The sequence below is a fragment of the Castor canadensis genome, chromosome 11 (assembly GCF_047511655.1).
Source record: "Castor canadensis chromosome 11, mCasCan1.hap1v2, whole genome shotgun sequence".
Classification (NCBI taxonomy): domain Eukaryota; kingdom Metazoa; phylum Chordata; class Mammalia; order Rodentia; family Castoridae; genus Castor; species Castor canadensis.
The window spans coordinates 57,800,643-57,823,078 of NC_133396.1; the positions used below are offsets into that span (position 1 = coordinate 57,800,643).

The following is a 22,436-nucleotide window of genomic DNA, read 5'->3' on the forward strand; positions in this document are numbered from 1 at the left end:
GTATCTCAACCTTCCAATACTTGGTGGATGCCTGGGTATGCAAACTAATTTCAGTAATAACTAAAGCAAAATAATAATTACTATGAGTCTGCTAATTAGAGCTATCTTCTCATTGTTATTAACTGTAATCATTTGTTAGTTCCAACACAGAAGGCATGATTTACTACTAGACACCAGAGATAGAACATCCAGAGGTTCAATGGTGAGATTTACTCACTGTTCTCTGGGTCTCACAGATAAAATAAGGAATTCTGATCTTATACATTTTGTTCTTTGCTGTTGCTTAGCATTCAAGTTTCAGACCTTCCTATGCCCCTGATCTCATAGTATAATTGTGACACCTAACGTACTAGGCATAGTGTTACACAAATGTATCATCTTTGGGTGTTGGAGACTGATCTCCCATGATAACTTATTATTCCAAGTGCCCCGGTTCTCTTTACATATCTGCACCATGACCTCTAGTCATGAGCTTAAGGCACAGTTAGTTAATTCCTTGTCACACATACATGTTATACATTCCTGATTCAACAAACAATTTTTAAGTGCTTCATATTCTTGGTGTTTTGCTGTCCTCTTGTATTATTAATTGGAAGACAGAAATCTTGAAATTCACAGGCTGAACAGATACAAAGCAAATATTTTGTTCTTAGAAATAGTCACCAGGCTCAAAAATAGCGGGTTAGTTTTTCACTGGGGCTAATGATGGAGGCTAGTTTCACTGGTAATTCTTAGCAGTGTTTTTGGTCGCCATTTGTTATTTGATCCCGTTGGTGCTTTCAGTTTTGTTCCTTTGGGTGGCTGGGTGTGGAGGAAAGGACAGGGATGCTTTGTCTAAAACCCAGAAGAGATGGTAGAAATTTTATTTGAAGACTCACCAGGTAGCCCAAGAAACCTACCAAAAAGTTCTAAAAAGTTAGAAATAATGATGGAACCTACTAGGTCATATATGGAGTACTTTTGAAAATCTTCAGCTTTCCCTCTCTCAAGTCTTTGGAGGTGAAGTATGCAAGGCAGGTTGGAGTCTATAGTAATCTGTGACAAATGTGTTGAGCTTTTAGAAAACATGGTTCACCATGGCATTTTACCTATTCTCTTGCTGAAAGGCTGACTCTGAGAAGTTTCCAACTCAGCAAATTGTGAATTTCAGAAACGGTGGACTTTAGTGGGTGGGTGGCCGGTCAGGGTTTCTGTTGACATCTCCATCCACTGATTTTCTTGAAACCCCTCTTGGTCAGCCTCAAGCACATGGATAAACCAACCAGGAAGAAGTAATTCCTAATAAGAACAAGGCAGGCAAGATAAGAAATAGCACTGTTTTCCTTATCAGCAGTGTCTCCAAGTTTTATACCCTCTGGAATGGTCTCTCTAGTTAGAAAGTACTTCTTTTTTTTAAAGGTTCTTGAGCTATAAATAGCCTGTGATACTTCCGGGTAGTCAATTTGCATTCATTTCCCTTCATTTTGGTTTAACTCAAGTATATGTCTTAAGATCTGCTGACGTAATTTATTTTATACAGTTTTTAGTTGATAACCATAACCTGGGGTTCTGCTTGTGGAGAGGAAGGAAGTAGAGGGGCTGGATTGAGCCATTATCTCTGACTTAAGTTTTGAGTTGGTCCCACAGTGAGAAGTAGGAAGGTGACTGATGGCTTGGAGCCTTTCCCCACGAGGTCTGGTTGTGGCACTTGGGTTAGGGCTTTTTACCAGTCTCACAGGGACCACTACCCCTAAACTGTGACTGTTTCAGTCCTGCTCAGCCTCTTTCTCTGCCATACTAAAAAAAGAAAAAAAAAAAAGCGGTTGTGTTTGTAGTGAAAGCTGCTGCTGATTTCCCAGTTCTTTGGCTTGGATCATCATGGTAAACTTAGTGATATCAGCCCAAGAAGGAGCTCCTTCTCCTTTGTCTCCAACAAAGCCCTGGAGGGACTAACAAGAGGGAACACTGAATGAGGTTCTTTGTAGCTCGTGTGAAGTACTACAGGAAATTAGAATGCTTTCAAATGTTTGTCTTTACCTGAACCTTCGAATTTAAGAAGTGAGATTTGTTGTCTTTTTCTTTAGTGTTCCCCTAGAGCCATGTACCAAAGGAGATGCACTGAGGGGACACGAGTGGGTTCAATCCACCTCACCTGTGGGGAGAGTTTGGCTGCTTTTCGAGTTTAGTCATCTGTTAACAAACTGCATCATTAGATCCTCAAAAACAATCATAAAAGTGGCAGGACAAATGTTTCCTTTTTACAGATAAGGAAAGACAGCACAGAGATGTGGGCAATTTGGCCAAGGCCATAAAGCCAGACCTTGGAACCCCGTTTCTGTCTACCCATCAGCCTGCCTGACAAGTAGCTACCTGGTTGTAGGCTACATTTGACATTGACCACAGTCTGAATTGTACCTTGTGAGTGTCTAGACTTATGAGCCTGGGGTGCGTTTTCTATACATTCAATCATCTCATATCTATAGATGTTCTACTTATGAACCTTTGCCAACTTGTGCTAACCTACTGCTGGCTGGAGGAGGACCTGGAGTGGGGAGGTAGAGAATGTAAGGGTCACCTTATACAATGTTAGGCTGAGGAACACCCTTTGAAACCAATCCATTCATTTGCTTTTTGATGTTCTCTTCTATATATTGACTCTGTGTGTTTGTGTGTGTGTGTGGTACTGGGGAACCAAGGCCTCTCCTGTGCTAGGGAATCATTCTGTCCTGAGCTATATCCCCAGCCCTGTAATTCATTAATTTTTTATGGAGAAATCAAGTCTCAAGCTGGGAGTGCCTTCTTCAAGGACTTCACCTATTCTGCACTAGGGCAAGATTCTCCTGCAGAAAGATAAGGCGCACCCAGCCAGGGACAGAAAAGAAAAAGAAATGAAATCCCAGGATTTTACATGCCCACCCTGCTTTCACACTGGTGTTGGGAAGCCTCCTCCCCTAGCCCCACTGCTCTCTCCTGGCCTCCCTGTGTAAATGGGGGAGACAGTGATTTTTATGAACCCTGTATTGACTGGTGTTCTAGGTGCAGAAGTCGAGGTATGGGTGTGGTGTTACCAAGTACACAGGCAGGCAGCCAGTTTGGGGTAGAGCAGGGCACTGGGAGAGGACTTAGGGCAGCATATGAAAAGGACCAGGAGCCTCACTGCCAAGCTTGACCCTGCATCCACCGGGCCACCAGAAGTCATCTGGGGCCAGAAGAGAGACAGCCTGCCAAAGTCAGTGCTTGGATCCCAAAGCCTCCCTTTCAGGTTCTCAAGTCCTGCCCCGCTCTCATTGGCTGACTGATTTTACTTCCTACAAAGTCTGCTGCCCACAGCACTTCTCAGTCTTCCTCTCTTTCTAATGACTTCAAGTTTTTTTTCTACCCCCCCCACGAAAGAGGATACAGATTCCTCTGATTTCACGTGACTTGACCCTTCCAGCAGAGAGCAAGGCCCAATAAGCAACACCCCAGTGAGCTCCTACACAAAAGGCTATTAGCTTTTAATTGAAACCCTGCATCTGCCCACCACCCCAACCCCTTCTCAGAACAGGAACTCGAGGCTCTGTGAGCAGGGCCCCCACCCAGGACTGGGTCTGAAGGAAAGGGGGCTCACCCTTACCCCGGGCTGTGAGATGCTCTTTTGCGCCCCACACCCTGTGGCAATCAAAGCCTTTTCATTTCTGAGCTGCATTGAAAGTCGAGGACAATGGAGGCCAAATCCTTGCGGCTGGGTTGGGGCCAGGCATGGAGAAGACAAGGAGGGCTGGGCGCCCATCCTTTGTTATTTCTCTTTCCGACCCATTACCTTAAAAGAAAAAAAAAAAAAAGTAAAAGGGCCCATAAACTTTTTAAGAAACATGACATCACTTCCGGCAGGCCCAGGGTCAGGCAGCAGAAGCAGAAATTGAGAGCCACGCTTTCATCTGAAATTATTTTAAAGCCTCCCAAAGGAGTGCTTTGATATGCAAACATGTCCCCCAAAGGGACGTAATTATTTATGGAGATGTGGCCCTTTGAAGGGGGTTCTGCGCTGGTGGGCTCAGGCTTGGAGGAAGGAAGGAGGCCAGATGAAGGCCTGGTCTGATAGCATCTTCCTCCTCCTAGTGAATTTGGGACCCCTGGCAAGAAGTTGACCTTAAAGAAGAAAACATCCCTGAAGTCACAGCTTAAGGTTCATTTTCCCTGGGACTGTGTGAAATTTCCTAGGAAAAGATTCCTTTCTGTCCCTGGCTGGGTACCTTATCTTTCTGCAGGAGAAGAGAGAGAAACTGAGGGGCTAGCTTTTTGTCTTCCTACTCCTGGGGTTCTCTACAGTTTATAATGTCCTGAAGAGAAAAGATCCCTGGAGGTTTTGGGGTGTCTACTTAGGGTTGGTGGAGTCATCTTCAGTTTTAGCCCATAGCTGTTACTGTAGAAGATCTTGGGATTGGGCTGCAGTGAACTTGGATGTTCCTCTTTTTCTCCCTGGAACTTCTTAAAAACTCTGGAACGCTTGTGTAGAGCACCAAATACCTTCCCCCAAAGGTGTCAGTCTTTCACCTCTAGGACTTGTCTGGCAGGTTTTGAAGTTTGCTTCTGGGAAGCATCCTCTCCCCCACTCCCAATTGACCTAAATGTCTGTGCCCCTCTCTGTCCTTTCAAGTGGCCAGCTGAGTGGGTTTCAGGGACCTCCCTTTGATTGGTCCAACCAATGCTGAACCTAAAATAAAGGGTCCCCCATCCTCCGGCCAATTGCACTGGTTCTTGTTCCCTCATTTCTGTTCCTGGTGCCTTTCCTTTCAGGTTGTACACAGGGTCGGAGCTGAGGCCCTGTGACGGGCTGGGGCTGCCCTAATTCTGCACAGAGTACACGGTACTCAGTCAACAACAGCAACCTTGTGAAGTTGCAAAGTTCAGGACAGCCTCAATAGTGTTGGAATTAAAGAGCCTCCAGTGCCAAAAACAGACACACAAGAGACAGAAAATCTTGACAAAGCAATTTCTTTTGATCAAGAGGGTGAAAGCATGTGCTCACTCCAGCTGAGCAAACACGCAAGCACAAAATGGCTGACAGTGGCTCCTCCTTATATCCCTGACGCAGTTGTACCTGCCCCTCACTTGGGATTTGTCCAGGTCAGAGGTTCACAGTCTCCCTCGATTGGCTAAAAGTCTTGGGGGATATGTAAGGGCATGCAGTTTGGTGGGCAATGGAACTGCACAGGAATCCAGAAGAAGCAAGGACCCTTTAAACATGCAAGTCACCTAAGATGGTGACCTGAGGAATTTTTAAGTAACCTAAGAGGGTAACAAATAGTTTGACAGAAAAGATCATTTTTCTTACAAGTAGCATTTGATCAGGCAGAGAATCTTTGTCAGATTCCAGTGTTTTGTCATTTTTTAAAACTTGAATTTGCTTTTTAAAGCAGTTTAAGGCTCTTGGCAAAATTGAGCAAATGGTACAGAGACTTCCCATATTGACTGTGCCTTCATCCCCCATCCAAATGGTATGGTGTGCTACTGCCTCTCTCTGCTTCCTGGCTGTCACGAGAAACAGCTCTGCTCCACGTGTGTGCTCACCGCCACGATGTTCTGCTTTGCCACAGGCCCAAATGAGGTTAGCACTGGAGTTTATAAGCATTTGAGTTGTAGAAGAAATATACTGTTGATATCTTGTTTTTTTTTTTGTTTCAGCTAGCTGTTTCAGAAAGAGTCGGGGTGATCAGTTTCTCAGTGTTTTGCCAGGGTGATTATTTGTTAACTTCTGTAATCTTTCCTAACACACCATGTGGTTGGAATATGTTATTAACAAGAATGTAAGTGGGGTTCCACTTGTGTTCAGAAAAACAGTTTCTGTAAAACAGACTTCCTGCCAGACAAGATGAGTTCTTTACAAAATGGGATAGGTTAGGCTACTTTGGGTTGAGGCCTTACAAACAGGGCCAAGTGACCATGGATTGTAATCTCTGAAACCATGAGCCAAAAGAAACCTTTCCTCCTTATAAGCTGTTTATGTCAGGTATTTTGTCACATCGAGGGAAGCTGTACTAGCACAGTGTGCCTTCACTATTACAGTGTCCCCAAGAGAAGTTTCAGTACCCTAAAACACGTGCTCTCCCCGTTCATTCCTCCCTCCTGCTTGAGATCCCAGTGTTTTTTTTAAATTTAGCTGCATTCTTTTTGCTGTTAGTGGTTTGAACTCAGAGGCTTGCACTTGCTAGGGAGGCAGCAAGTGCATTTGTTTTACCTCTTTGAAGCAGCATCTTCAAGACCAATTTGAAACTGTGCAGATACTAGGAACCAGTTTTTTTTTTTTTTTTCTTTAGAAGGAGCGTGGAACATAACCTTCCTAGAAATCTTGATTTCTAAGCATTTCTCTTTGTCCCTTTTTGTTTTATGAATTGTCTGAGGCAGGATATAGGTTTCTTGGAAAGGTTAAAGCTGAGAGGATGTCATAATTTTCTGGCCTGTGCCCTTGGGATTCTGGTCAGAACCAGTTTTTCAGAAAGGCAGAACTACTTCAGTCCTCTCTGCTAGGCTCATTTTACAGATAAGGAAGCTGAGGTCTGGAAACGTGGGACAAAGGCCAAGGGGACATGCCAGTTAGAAGCAGAGACCTTCACAAAAATAATTTGTCTTTTATTTTTTTTTAAGCAACAGTAAATATATCTGTTATATCAAAATTTCTGAGTCTGTATTTACCATTTTCTCATTTCAAGTCCAGTGTTTACAGAATCATATCAAAACAAGGACTTTATTAGGGAATTTATCACTTTATTTAGCACTTTATTAGGGAATTTATCAAGTTTTGGAAGAGCTGGCATAAGGAATTTTAGGGAGTGATAGAACTATATCTTGATTGTCTTGTGGCTACTTTTTCTATGCATTTGTCAGGATTCCTAGAACCGGACAGCAGGGGTGCCCATAAAATATGCCAAGGATTTATATGTCCGTTAGGAAGTAAATTTTTGAAAAGAAGAAGAAAAAAAGAAAACCTTGCTGATGTTCAGAAAATATGAGACATTTCTGCAAGGAAGTTGTTCTCACAATGCAAGAGGAGAAAGGGGTAGGCTGGATGTCCACCTTTCCCTCCCCAGTTTTCCTTAGTTGGATTGGAAGACTGCGCCTACCCCAACTGTGGGCCACAGTTTCTTCTCCCTGAAGTACGTTAACTCACATCATCTGTTTTGCGTCAATGTCCCAGCATCTGTGTGACTGTACTGAGTTAGGTTACACCCATTTTATTGTTGTCTCATTTACCAATTCAAACAATTAGTTCAATTGCCAGATGGTAGGAGTGGGGTGCGACTTGAGGAAAGGAAGAAGCAAAGAAAGAAAATCAGGAAAGCCTTGGTACTGGGAAATATCAGAATTCAAGATTTTCTATGACTAACTTTTCTGGTTCATTCTACTTCCTACTTCTTCAGGCCTGAAGGTTTGTTTTTTAATAGTCAGCTTTTAACCGGTGCAGTTATGAGCCCCACCAAGGCTTGGGATGCTCACAGCTGAACTCCGTGCTTCTCAAAGTCCTAGACAGCCCCTTCCCTCACCCCAGCTGGGGAAACTGAGCCAGCAGGCAGGGGCCTCAACTTCTGGGCTGATTCTTCTAGTCTGGAGAGAAAAGACACAGGAGTTCAGCTGTGACCCAAGGCTGAGATTTGAATCTTCAAACATGATTTGACCACTTGACCCTCCCTGCTTCGAGATTAGAAAGGAAAAACAAACAACAGAGCAAACAAAACGAGTCCTTGTGGTCATTTCTGGTATCAGTTCATCTTAGCTAAATGATTTTTTTAAAAGAGAATTTAATTTTAGTACACAAATCTTGACAAAAGCATAGATGAAATAATCTAATACTTATATGGTTCTTCACCTGTTTTTCTTCTGTTTAGGATGATTGATCTAGTTTTTTTTCCTATATGGTTCCTTTTTATTAGCATATAATAATTGCACAGGGGGTACATTGTGATACTTATATATGCTTATATATCTTAATTATATTTGCTCCTTCTAGCGTTCTCTCTCTTCCCCTCCCCCCTTCTTAGAACAATTTCAAAGGTTTCAGTCTCTATTTTATACATGGATACAAAATACATCCACCATATTCATCCTCATTCCTCCTTTCCTTATGCCCTCCCCCCCACTGCTACCCATCCTGGGAAAAGACCTATTTTACTCTCCTGTCCTTCATTTTTTTAAAAGTTGGTTTTTTTTTTTTTTTAAGTGTTTCACCTTGGTTCTTCAGGCTTGCATATATCGTGTTTTAATCAAATTAACCCTCCTTCCCATACTTACTCTTTCTCTATCATAGTGCTCCCCTAATATTCAACAGCTTACAGTGCAGTAGGTTATATTTTATTCATATATAGATGAGCTGTTTCAATATTTTTCATTCTCTAACATTTTCATTCCCTCTGTCACCTCCTTTGTCCCCTCAGACAGACCCACTCATACAGTCTTGTTCTCTCAGCTACATTATACGTGTGTGTAGATACATGGTATGATCTAGGTTTTGATGGCGAAAGAATTAGCTAATCTGGCAACTTTCCTTTATCACCTGAGTAGAGGTGGGCTTTTCTGGCTTCTCGTTTTGTTTTGCCTCATTTTGTTTTACTGGTGACCTGATTTGTATTTGATAGCTAATGCTGGCGGTAATTGTGTGTGTGTGTGTGTGTGTGTGTGTGTGTGTGTGTGTGTGTGTGTGTGTTTAGAAGGAAGAAACACCTTTTTTGGGGGGCAGGGAGACAGTACTAGAGTTTGAACTCAGGGAGTTTTGATTGTTAGGCAGGTGTTCTACCACTTGAGCCACACCCCAGCCCTTTTTTGGTTTAATTATTTTTTCAGGTAGGGTCTCACATTTTTGCCCAAGGCTGACCTTGAACCACAATCCACCTATCTGTGCCTCCCACCATAGCTGGGATGACAGACACATGCCACCACACCCAGCTTGTTTGTTGAGGTATCTCATTAACTTTTTCCTTCCCAGACTGGCCCCAAATTGCCATCTTCCTGATCTCTGCCTCCCACATAGTTAGGATTCCAGGCGTGATCCTGGTTTAAGAAGTGACCTTGACTTCTTTTCGAATTCAGCCTGACTGTTCTGGTCCCACTCCTTTGTGGTTTACTGTTAGCTGACAGATTGTGACCCCTCCCTCACCTTAACTCTACACCTTTGATTCAAATAGTAAGTTGGATTACCCAAACACCGGCTGTAGGTGTCCTCGCAGTGTCTCCGCTCATTGTGGCACACTGCCTCTCCGTTAAGGTGCCACAAATGCCCTACCTCCACAACAGGTTCAGGCCCACAGGAACCACAGAATAGTGGCTTCCACTCCTGCCTGCACATTAAAATTATCTAAAAGATGCCACTCGCTAACGTTCTGGTTCAGTCTGTCTGGATGGGGCTCAGGTGTTTAGTCCTGGTTGAAAGCCCTCTAGATGGGGTTCTCCTGTGCACCCAGGGGTGAAACCGACTGCCACAGAGGGCACCTGTGGCTTTCTTGACATTATCCTCAAACGAAGTGAAAACCAGCAATGCTCCTTCCACACCTGCTTGGCTCTTAGGATCCTGCTCAGTGGCCCAGCTTTCTGAGGTAGTGGGTGTACCTGGAAATCCACTGGGTTCATTGTCCCCAGGCCTTAATGGGTGACTAACCTGCCTCAGCCTTTAGGCCTGATTGAAGAAGTGGCTCTTTTCTGCTTTCTGTCACCCTCATTCAGAGGTGGGCACACATGCCCAGGGAGTGTCTCCTGGGTTTTCCCAAGGGTTATGGGCCATGCATCTTCTGTATGCTTAGGCTGAAAATGCTATCCTGCCCCATCAGCTTCCAGAATATTTATTAGTGATATGCAACTGCTCTCTGAGCTGTCAAAGAGGCATCCCTTCCTGCCCAGGTGGCAAGGAGCTGTTGCAATGGTTGGTAATTTTCCAGGCCCCATAAAATGCAGTTAACAATGGGAATATGTGAACTAAAGAGGTTTATTGTTTCGAAATCTGACTCCTACGTGAATAATTATGATCAGCAGTGATCTGATTCGTAGTGAAATACCATTAAGAGCCTATGAACCAGAGGGATCAAAATACAGATCCCTAAAGAGAGAACAGAGAAACAAGGAGGGTTGAGAGGGGTAGATCGTGGTGGATGGAAGGAGACACCAGGAGAGCTGAGTCCCATCTCTGTGGCCTGCAGACTGGTAATCAGTTTCCACCCTCTCTTCTTGAGCCTCAGCTTCATTAGCAAAATGGGGATTACAATACCTACCTCAAAGGCTTGCGGTGAGGGATTAAATCAGAAAATGTATGTGAAAGTCTCTTTGAGGGTGCCAAAGCACTCTATAATTATTAGCTATAAGTATCTATTTGAGAAACTGGCTTTCTTAATGAGTAGCTCAATTACCTGCGTGGGGTGCTCATCTGGAGAGCAGCCTGGGGTTGGAGCAGCTGCTGGGATGGCTGCAACAGGCATGCCTGGCCCCAGGGGGAGTCTCGCCCTCCAACACATCCTCATTCTTTGTCCTCTCAGCCAGTGGTGAGCTCAGAGAGGTTTCTGAGCACAAGGACAAGAGGGACGAGCAGAGAGGGAAAGGGAAGAAGTTAAGCCCAGGAAGCAAACGGAAAAGACTTTGCTCTGGGACCTGCCATGGGCAGGAATAGTGAGACAGAAAAATGGCTTGCCTGGAAATACTTGGAAGATTCCATACTAGAAGCCCCCCATGTCCTTCTCAGGATGAGCTGTGGCGACAGAACTTCTCTGCTTGACCAGACTTTAGTAATAAATCCATTGTGTACTTCCTCGTAAAGTCCATCTTAAGTCTGTTTGGCAAGACTCCCCACCCTGGCTCTCAGATCACTCTTGATACCTCGTCTGTTCCTCATCCTCCAGTGTCCCCCAGGTGATGCCTGGTCACACTGGCCTGTCTTCGGCAAGAATCGTGTCAGATCTCTTTCACCAGAATCCTCTTTACCCTTGACGTGTCCTCCCAGTAATTTTCCATGCACCCTGCGCCTTGGGTGTACATTCCCACTTGCCCAGGCTGTATTTTTGCAAGGCTCCATTGCAGCCTGAAAAAAGTCTTCCTCAGTGTGATGTGTCTAGTACCTGTGAATAATTCAACAGATGGATCCCTAGGGGCATGCTGAGAAGAAGCCAGGCTCCATCTGAGCCTCAGAAGCCTGTGGAGAGGACTCAGGAGACAGTGATGATGGACATGCTATGGAATATCTCAGTTCTCAACCACTCACTTGTCTACAGCCAAGCACACTGAGGGGAGAGCAGTCCTGAAGCCTCCGCTGGACGAAGGATGGATGTCTCTTGGTGAATGCACTAGATCCCTGGCTCCATTATTTTAACAACAATCAAAGAAAGTCCTGGGTACTTTCTAACACATGGAGACACACTCCATACCATCTTGGGGAGAAGGGTCCTCCCAACTTAAGGCTCCAGAAGGCAATGGAGCGCCGTGAACTTGTTCACAGCTCAGGAAGTCTTTAGCGATGGTTCATCTCCCATTTCCTTTGCTGGTCCCATCACATGATTTCTTAGTCACAATGGCCAGTTTCGCTGTTTAATTCAGTTCCCATTAGACCATTCCTTAAGGATCTTAGGAATCTGAGATGGCTGTGGATGTTAGTTGGGTTCAGAGCAGAGATCAGCATCCCTGAACTTTGTCTCTGTCTGGAGCCAAGCCCCCATGTTGCTCTTCTGTGGGATAGAACAGTGGATATCCACTGTGGACAACTCTTACCAAGATCTTGGGAGCAGAGGTAATTGATAACATTCCTAGTGTTAAGGAATAAGGTATCAGGCTGGATACCAAAGTGAGCTTCACAGTCCTCCCAAACTCTAGGAAGGGGACACCATCCTTGCTCTCATTGCTCAGATGAGAAAACTGCGACATGGACAGGATAAATGGTCTGTCCAGGGTTGCACATTTAAGTAAATGGTGGTGCTGAGAGCCACACCTGGTGGCCAGACTTCAAAGTTCCTGTTAGTTCAGAATGTGTCCCCAAAGACAGACCCTCTCCATCTTTGGATGGCCCTGGGGATCGGATTTCCTCCAAGTGTGTGGTGACCCTTTGATTCTGAACATTAACCTCTCTAGATGGTCCAGTTGCAGATGGCTTAGCACAGGGAAGAAACTTGGCTTTTATCTGAGCTGACCTGCTTTTTAGAGAAATGTAAAGTATGTTTAAGCTGGGACTGTTTCATCCTTGATCACATTAGCCTGATGACGCTGTTACATTAATCTTAAGTAGCTAATGTGCAAAGTGGGTCAATCTAGCATTAGCGCACCCCGGGGTTGGCTGCTGGGCTGTGGAGAAGGCGATCCTCCTCTGGACTCCCTGTGGACATGTCCCAGAAGGAGCTCGCTTGCTCCAGGGGGTTGTCCTTCCTGGCTGGTGTCTGTCATTAACAGTTTATATCATCGTTACCATAAATTACGGTCTCAGTGAATTAGGATACCTTGAAGCTGGAAGTTTAGAATTTACTAAGTAATAGTTTGTAAAAAATGATGTACCAAATTATCTTCATGTTTTCCATTTCTGTGCCCAGATGAGAACTGATCAGAAATCTCTGTCTCATAGCTAATAGGTGATTTTAGATCCATGACCAAAACAGTGTTCAGTTCATTGATATATATCCTTTTGATGTAGATGCACTCATACATACACATATACGTTTAGTTTTGGTACCATGTGCCACAAACTGTGTATTGAGCAATTTCATGATAATGACAGTCACAGTAGCAGTAGATGACATTATCTAGTTTATACCAGACATGGTAAACATTTCAGATCTGTTCTAAGCATACTATGAATAGTAATTGTTTTAATCCTCATTAAAGTCCCATGAGGTAGCTATAGTTATCTCCATTTTCACAGATGAAGGAAAGAGGCCCAGAAAAGCTAAATAAGTCATTCAAAGATAATACAGCTTTCTAAGTGGGAGAGCCAGGCAAGTTAAACTCAAGCAGTTTGATTTTCTTAATAGTTCAGCTAAACTGCTATAACTCTACAGTCCTGATTTCCTTCATAACTGAAGAGGTAGGTGGGATTGTTCCCACTTCATGTATTAAGATACCAAGCCTCACAGAGATTCCATTGTCTCCTGGTCACACAGTTATTAAGTGGTAGAGAGAGACTCCTGTCCCAGCCAATTCACACAGAAGCTGGTACTCTTAGTCTTCAGTATTTTCACTTGGGGCTTTCCAGTAAACCAGGCAATGTATCCATTCATCCTTTTAGCATGTTAGGGGATACTTGCTGTTATTCTCACCACCATGTTAGATACTGAGCATATAATAGAGGGTGGGCCTGCTGTAATCCCAGCCCCTGCTTTGATGGGGCTTTTTGAGACCCCATCACACATCTGGATGGAAGTCTCTTGTCACAGGAGGTCACACCACTCTTTGTCTCCATCCTTCAGTTTTCTTCTGCTTGGGTGTACCAGAATGTTAACCCTAGGCATTTTCCATACGCCATGTTTCTCCACAAAGTGCACCATCTTCCCTACCAAAGGGTTTCCTGATTTCTTTTCTCTGATCCGCCTACCTCACCCTTGCTTGCCTTGACTGGTGCTGCTTCTGCTTCCTAGAGTCTCTTCTCCCTAGATGTACTTGAAAATATTGTACAGAAACACAAAATCCTAGGGCCAAGACTCCTACCCAGTTTCATTGCAAACATTGCCTAATCATGTAACAGAATTTATGTAATAACAGAATATTGCAAAGCATGGTTTTATAATAGCAGCTGTATTTGTGTACCTTTTGATTTCTGTAGTCAGTGTGATTGTGATCTGCCAGCGCTACCAAAATTGCTTTTTGGTCCAAATATCATGGCTTATGTTTACTGTAGGTTGTAACACTATTGTCTCCTGCTTCTGTTTAAATTAATGTGGTGATAGATAGCCTACAATTTGTTGTTCACTTTTTAATGAAATCTAAAGTATTTTTGGAAGTTTCTAGAGCTGTGCCTTGGGAATTTCCTCATGGCATGCTTTTATACATATGTAGTTACCTGATTTCATGGAAGTTTTTGGGTGTTACATGCTTTGTTGCTTTTTGGAGTAAAAGCATGTTGTCAGCAGTCACTGATGTAGCTGGTACAACCTGGCTGGACCAGGGGAGTGTTTGCTTTCTGGTACCCACTGCACATTTACCTGGGGTTGGTGGATGTGTGACTGACTCATGGACAGTGAAATCTGATGCTTGGGTGCTATTTTTTAGGGAAGGCACATATCCAGAAGCCAAAGGCTTTTGTGTTTTGACATTGGTTTTTAGGGGGGCAATCTGAAAGCTAGATACTCTGGACTAAATAAGGGAGAGGATGGTAGAGAAACTTGTATCTTGCTCTTTTACCTTGCATAGCACTTTCACATTTTAGGTACCTGTATCTAGCCTGTAAACCTCAGGTAGGACATTAATGTACTCTTCAGCTCTGAAACTCTGCTTGGATTTTTATACTTTTCTGTAGCTGTTCCCTACTCATCAGAGGGAGCCCGGATTAGACATGATCTTGAGACACAGGGCCAAAGAGGCACCACCTTCTGAACTCAGATTGGTTTGTCTGCTTTTCCCAGGGACCTGATGCCGAGGACCCTGGACGGGCAGATCACCATGGAGAAGACACCCAGCTACTTCGTGACGCGGGAGGCGCCCGCGCGCATCTCGGCCATGTCCAAAGACACCAAGCTCATCGTGGTGGTGCGCGACCCGGTGACCAGGGCCATCTCGGACTACACGCAGACGCTGTCCAAGCGGCCCGACATCCCCACCTTCGAGAGCCTGACGTTCAAGAACAGGAGCACGGGCCTCATCGACACGTCGTGGAGCGCCATCCAGATCGGCATCTACGCCAAGCACCTGGAGCATTGGCTGCGCCACTTCCCGCTCGGCCAGATGCTCTTCGTGAGCGGCGAGCGCCTCATCCGCGACCCGGCCGGCGAGCTGGGCCGCGTGCAGGACTTCCTGGGCCTCAAGCGCATCATCACCGACAAGCACTTCTACTTCAACAAGACCAAGGGCTTCCCCTGCCTCAAGAAGGCCGAGGGCAGCAGCAAGCCGCACTGTCTGGGCAAAACCAAAGGCAGGGTGCACCCCGAGATCGACCGCGAGGTGCTGCAGAGGCTGCGCGACTTCTACCGGCCTTTCAACCTCAAGTTCTACCAGATGACCGGCCACGACTTTGGCTGGGATTGAGTGGACCCGGGGCAGTGTAATTTCCCATGTGGCTTATATATTGAGAGAGATTATATGTATGTAAAATGTACAGAAATCTATTTTATAATAATTTATTTTTAATTCATAAGCAATTAATTCACTAAGCTGCCTAGCCACACTCTGTTGAGAGCCTCATGATCTGTCCACATGGCAAAGTGTTTGACTCTGATACTTTGTTCTGTTCCTCACAATTGATGGTGCTTCCATTGTGTTTCTCCCTTCCCCTCTGTGATATTTAAAAAAAAAAAAAAGCAAGAAAAGCACAACTTGAGATTTTTGTTACGGGTATTTAGCCTTCAGTAGCCGTCCTGTTCTCAGATTGCTGTCTCCTTATGTCTTGGATCTCACCTTCCAGCTTCTGCATCTCTTGTTGCCTGTGTACCTCATACAGGCACTGTGCCACGTCAATAGCACTGTACTCTAAGCCCATGTACCAGCATCCTCATTTATGGGATACTATTTCCAAGAAGGGAGATTCCAAACCACCCTGCTAAGCGTTTTTCCCCACCTCCATTCAGCCCCCCCACCCTTAAAAAAAATCAAAACCTTTACAGGGACACCCACATCCTTCTAGAGTGTGAATGACAGGGACCATTTCCTTTAGCTTTTGATGTCAAGAGGTGGCCCCCATCTCCCCTCTGCCCCATGTTTTGATCCATTAACCAGTTAGAAGTGTATGCAAATGTCAAGTCCTCTTTCCCAGGTGACATATGTGAGATGCTTGGGTGATTGTTTAGACATAAGATGGGCTCTTCTCACTTGCATGAGAATGTACCGTGCTCCTTTCTCTAGGCCAACAGCTCTGCTGAGACACACCAAAGAATCCCACAGGCTTGCAGAACCATTGGTTCCAGCCCAGGGCGTTGGATGTTAAGACCCATAGAGGTCAGGTGCATCCCTTGCCATCAGCACCTACCAAGATGTTTCTAGGTACTGAGCCAGCCCGTGTTGGGCAATAGGCTCATAGCCCCAATAGGTAGAAAAGACAAAGATTCAGAAATGACAGGGTGCCTGGCAGAACTAAAGAATCCGTGGCACTTCACCTTGATGCCTCTTTGGAATTCCTAGCTCATCTCAGAGTGACCACATGATCTGTGGACATGGACCAAACAGCGGCCCGTATAAAGACAGATCAGGAAAGCTGTCCTGTAGGTCCTTGATCTGATTGTAGCAGAAGGGTGCAGGTGGCTCTCCACATACCTCTGTGTTGAGAGTGCAGTTTGGGGTCATTTGTGATGACTACCTAGTGACTGTTGGGTAGCTGTATAGTGATATCACATAATGACACATTTAGTTAATCCCCAGCTTCCTAAGCTAGAATGTTTCTACCACAAAAGAATTGTTATTTTCATCAAGGAATTCGTGGGAAGATTGTCAAAATGGTTGCATAGTGATATTTACAAAAGATTCTTTTGTATGTTCTATGGGATAACTTGCCTGATCAAGTGAGAAAAATTGTATGAAAAGAGAATTCATCTTTAGAAACTAATCAGAGATGTCGCTGGTCTGTTAAGTGATATTTGGTAATCTGGTTTGTGTTTGTCCAAGAGTATTAGGCCAGCTGTAGCAAGCTTAGGCCTAGTAGCCAAGCTACCACTGGATAGGTTTGGTTTAGGGAGGAAGGTGATGAGAAGATCTGTGTGCTCCTTAGAGGTCACATCCATTTCATAACTCTTTCACTGTCTACAAAGCAATGTGGGACCTGCATGTAAGCCAGCACCTTAGTCATAGCATGGTTCCTTCCTCTGGCTGCTTGGGTGTGAAATACACCTGCATAAGGTGCTAAGTAGTTGTGCATTTTTCTGTTTGGAAGGCTTATTTGAAATCTAAGTGAGAATACCTCATTTCACTTAGAGCATATCCTTGCTTGAGGTAAAAGGCAAGTCCTTCACCTAGGTCAGCTTTCTGGCTGCTTATATGGCCTGAGTCATGATACGGAGCTGCAAAACATTTAGAGAGAAAGGCATGCAACCGAGTGGTAGGAAAACATGTGTGAGTCTTTCCTTCCCCTTCAGGTTTCTGCCTTCTCTCCAAGCTGGACAATCTTCAATTGTTTATTCCCCACTCTAAAATAAAACTGAAACAGGAAACTTTGAGATAGAAGGAGGGTCATTTAGTCACGAACACCAGAATGGGTCAAATGTCTATTCTGAGTCAAATCCTTGAATCCAAACAGATGTCAATAATTAGTAGTGGTGGAGCAAGGCAAGTTTTTCAATGTAAGAGAAATAAATCAAACACCACGTGCATCTCTTCACAGGGTTCGGATAGCTTATAGTTCCTGACTGGTCCCGATGTAGCATCCACCCAAGGTTACACCTCATGTGATGGTCATTACTGACCTCAGCGTCCTTTTCTTGGACAAGTTAGGCAACACGGAAAATTAAGCTCTGGATTTCTTCCTGTTCTAGCCATCTGCAAGGCCACAAGGCTTACCATCTTAGCTGCTAGAAGACACACCATTTCATGTTTGGCACTTTGTCTCAGCACGTATTGGGATTCTTACAGTTTATAGGAAAAGCTCGGGTTCTGATTGAAGTACTTTGTTCCTCTCAGTTTTGTTTCTTTCCTTATTTAGAAACAGAAGAAAAAAAGTTAACAGAAACATCGGAGATTTTTAGCATTCCTACTGATCAGATGTTTTCTTTGAGGTGTTTGTGTACAGTAGTCTGTTAACTCGTTAGGTGGTATCTGGAAATGTATTTTAGGTATGGTGCTTATGGAATATCTTATCTGAATGATGGAGGAGGAGAGATGATTTTGTGGGTTTCTCTTCAGGAGTCATTTTGAGTGACAGATGCATTTTAGGTCTTTGGACAAACACAGTTGCAGATTCTGCCAGGATATTCTTATAAGGAAGGAAAAGGGAAAATTCCAATAAACTAGAAACCCTTTAGAAAATACTACGATGCTGTTGGAGAAGTCAATCTCATTTCTGTTATCAGTTTTTCAGGAAGAATGGTTAATAAAACTTAAAGGTGTGGTTAGACTTTTTTCACTTTTGTAACATTAATTTATGACTGAGTTTCATTCAGCCCACTAATCTAAAATACTGTGCAAATTCTAGCAGTATGTCTTCTATAACCCGGATGTTAGACTAGCCAGTATGTACAAGAAAAATAAATCAAGTATTTTGTCCTATGTATAACACAAATTAATTTTACACAGAGAAAGATGTTTCTAGGAAAATGAAATTCTGATAATTCATACTATTTCTTTGTATGAACAAATAAAATATATTTTACCAATTTGTGGGTACTTGTATTTTGTTTTGTTTTGTTTTTGTTGTATGTTTTATTATGTGTCACAGAAGGAGAAGGTAGCAATCTTTTATTCAATAGTTGGCCACACATGTGCATACATATGCACACACACAACATCATTCTCCAGCAGATTGATTTTCCAGATTTTAAAAGTTCTAATACAAAAATCAACTAATCCACAAGAATTTGGAATGGACTTTTTTTGTAAATGGCCCTAAGGGAAGATAAAGGGAGAGGGGCCCTGTACTCCGGCAGCGCTTATCTCCGTCCCCCACCCCAACCCCACCACCGAACAAGGGCTATCTATTACATAGGCTTCTAGATACTAAAGCTGCTGTGCTAAAGGCTTTCAGAGCCACACGTTCCATCCAAGGTGGGTTGTGGGGCAGCCACATGTCACACGACAGGTGTGATGTGAGCAAGCACCTATGGCTGTGTGAACTCGTGTAATAACAGTCCCTGCTCAGGTTTGCAGTGTTCTCATGTTGTAGGGAACCTTATCTGTGAGATGGAGGCAGAAAAGGACTGGACAAGACACTGTATCTTTAATTTGTCTCAAAAGACCTTGTGTTTTCTTTGGATGCAACACGCATCTGTCTAATCATTGTTTACTACTTTAAACATTTGGTTCACTCTTACTTGACTTAATTCTAAAGGAAGTAATACAGTTTAAATGAAAAACCATGGTCTCATGCCATAAAAAGGAAGCGGTTATGAAAGGAAAAACCCAGTGGAACAAAGTGATGCTGTACGTTCTAGCTAGATGGAGTCACTAAAGCCACGTTAGCCTTTACCTCAGGCTCTCTGCTCCTGGCAAAGGGTTCTACTGTCAGGACTAGCACCTACGAGCTTTTCATCTCGCCAGGAAGGATGAATGAGAATTAAAGGAGTAGCCTGCTCAGTGTTACTTAGTTTGAGCCTGTGTGCACATTAAATACAGAAAGCCCCTCCCCAAGTCATCTCCTGTCAAGCAGAGTTTACTCACCCTGGGAAATACTAGGACTTACATGAAGGGAACCTCTTGGATAGAGGCACAGATTTGGAAATTAGGCTGGCATTTGGGGAAGGCAGAGGGAAGAAAACCTGGCAAATGGAGGAGGAGGCAAGGTGGTCAGTCCTCAAGATCTAGTTTTCAAAAGCCAGCATTCTATGCAGAATGGGTCTTTCAAAGCTAGAAATATGAGCCAGGTGCAGTAACTCATGCCTGTAATCCTAGCTACTTGAGAGACAGAGATCAGGAAGATTTGGTTCAAAGCCATTTGGGGCAAAATGTTCTTGATGCTCTATCAAAATCAATGACTGGGTGTGGTGGCACACCCTTGTCATCCCAGCTACAGCAGGAAGCATAAATAGGACAATCTTGGTCCAGACCAGTCGGGCATAAAAGCAAGACCCAATTCCAGAAATACCTAAAGCAAAGTGGGCTGGCAGGTTGGCTCAAGTGGTAGAGCACCTGCCTAGTAAGTGTGAGGCCCTGAGTTCAAACTCCAGTACTGCCAAAAACCAAATAAGTAAAAACATAAGAATATGTCATAAAGTGACCTATGTGTGTGCTCTAATTGTCTGACTTTGTACCCTATCTCACCAATTTTATGTTTTCTACATAAAGGTGACAAAATAGATCTAAAATGTACTCATTAACCTGATGGGATACATCACAGCAGTAGTTCTCAAGCTTGGGCAAATAATTGCATGACCTGAAGAGGCCTGACTCTTCAGAAACCAAACCCTGTTTGGGTTTCTTTGAGAAATACCTTAGGCCATTTACATTTGGAACCTGTACAGGGTGAAATCCCAACACTGACTGACAGGTTGGGCATCCCTAATCTGAAACTCTGAAATCTGAAATGCTCTAGTAGCTAAAACGTTTTGAGCATTGACATGTCACAGTTGAATCTAATTTACATGTGACCTCATGATGGCCAAATACAAGCATCCCAAAATACTGCATAAATGACCTTCAGGCTATGTGTACATGGTATATGTAAGACATAAGTGAGTATCTTGCTTAAATCTGGGGTTTTCTCCCAATATATTTCATTATGCATATTCCAAAATCTGAAACACACTTCTGGTCCCAAGCATGTTAGATAAGGGACACTCAACCTGTATTTAAAAAGCATCTCCAGTGGTTCTAATATGTATCAAGGTTAATAGCCATTGATTGGCCGTGGTTCTTTAAGTGGGGCTCCTGGAACTCACATTCAAGCTTGATAGACATGCAAATTTGTGGCACAACTTCAGACTCACTGGATCAAAACTGCAGAGTCTAACAGCCCTCTAGGTGATCCTGATTCACACTAAAGTTTGAGAACTACTATAATAGAACAGGTTTCATACCACTTTAAAACCAGAAAGCTGGGATTCTTAATCAAGTATGTCTTCCTCTGCCCTATGCTTTTCAGCAAAAAAAAAGTCAATCATTAAACAGTCACCCCTTTTAACTTTGGATCTCTGTTAAGGGAAACCCTAACATGGTTGCCCCTGCAGCATTTCAACTAGTGCAAAGACCACCAAGCTTCCCCCATCCAGGCTCCCCAAGCTGCCAGGTATAACATATTCCTGGACTTGCTTGGAAGTGGAACTGTAGGCTTCTATTTTATAAGGGATTTTTGACAGAAAGTGAAAACACTTTAAATCCTTAATTTAGTCTTACCCTCTAGTGTTAGTCTTCAACAATATATGTCTAGTACTTTGTATGTGGTTGATAGTTATTTCTTCTTGTTTTTCACAACTGAACACACATTGACGACCTAAAATCTACTGACTGGCTATTCAAGGCAGAGGTTGAAAAGTACCTCGGTAGGCCATCTGCAAGCTGGAGAGCCAGAGAAGGTGGCAATGTGGCTTAGTCCAAGAAGCCAAAAGCCTCAGAACCAGAGAGGCCAAGCCTGCTGTCCACAGTCCAAGACCAAAGGCCTGGGAGCTGCCAGAAGATTGCTAGTACAAGTCCCAGAGTCCAAAGCCACAAGACCTAGAGTCTGATGACCAAGCACAGCAGCAGGAGAAGCTCATCGTGCTCTGAAAGGAAGAGCCAGACAGGGGGATTCCCCACATTTCTGTCCATCCAGGACCCCCAGCAGATCGGAGGGTGCTACCTGCATAAGGAGCAGGTCAGTACTGTCCCATTCAGTTTGCTGACACATGTGACAATCTTCTCTGGAGACATCCTCACAGACACACCCAGAAGTATACTTTATTAGTACGTTAGGCATCCCTCCAGCCAATCAAGTTGACACCCCAAATTAACCATCACACATGGAGAACCATGACAGGAACATTTAAACTGATTGGCGGTAGTAGGTGTGTCAAACCTATAAATGTGCTAGGATGCAACCCAGGTGACTGGATGGACGATGGTTAGGGAGGCAGAGGGAGAACATCCCGTGCAAAAACATAGATGTGGAAAAAAAAAGTATGGCCTGTTGGGAGCTGCAGGGATTCACCAGGGACATAATGTGTGTGAGGATGATGGCTCTGGAGGGGACAAGTGGAAAGATATATTGCCAGTAAGTCCACAGAACTCCAGCTGCCCTTGAGCTTCAGAGTTCTCTCTGTTTGCCTACCTGACCTCTTTGTTTGGATGAGTCCATGCACGCTTCTAATACAGCTATGCCCCCAAATGAGCCCTCAGTTCTGTCATCTAAATCTTCTCTCCCAATCTTTCCTGCTCAGGATTGCTGGAGCTAGAGAACTTGGAGTCCTTCTTGATATCTCTTTGTCCCAGACTCTTTTCATCCAATTCATTATTAGTCCTGTGAAAATGACTTCCAGAGAATCTCCTAAATCCATTCACTTTTTTCTTTTCTGAAACTACCACTGGTACAGCTCGATGTAGTCTAGCGGTAAAACACTTGTCTAGCATGTGTGAGGTCCTCGTTTCCAGTCCCGGCATTGGGAAAAACAAAAACAAACCAACATTGCTGGGTTACTGTAGTAACCTTCTGTTTGGTCTCCCATGCTGTTCCGCTTCTCCCTTCCAATCTATTCTGCACATAGCAG

The 22,436-nt window shown here is 44.0% G+C and overlaps 1 protein-coding gene across 1 annotated transcript in view; it reads left to right on the plus strand.

Annotated features, from left to right (window-relative positions):
* Hs3st3b1 (heparan sulfate-glucosamine 3-sulfotransferase 3B1) overlaps positions 1-18,421 on the plus strand; it is a 39,536-nt gene extending 21,115 nt beyond the window's left edge. Inside the window, exon 2 of the mRNA XM_020161606.2 lies at positions 14,532-18,421. Within this exon, the coding sequence (XP_020017195.1) occupies positions 14,532-15,150 (619 nt within the window). The 3' untranslated portion in view covers positions 15,151-18,421. The remainder of the gene's footprint in view (positions 1-14,531) is intronic.
* Positions 18,422-22,436: the final 4,015 nt, after the last annotated feature.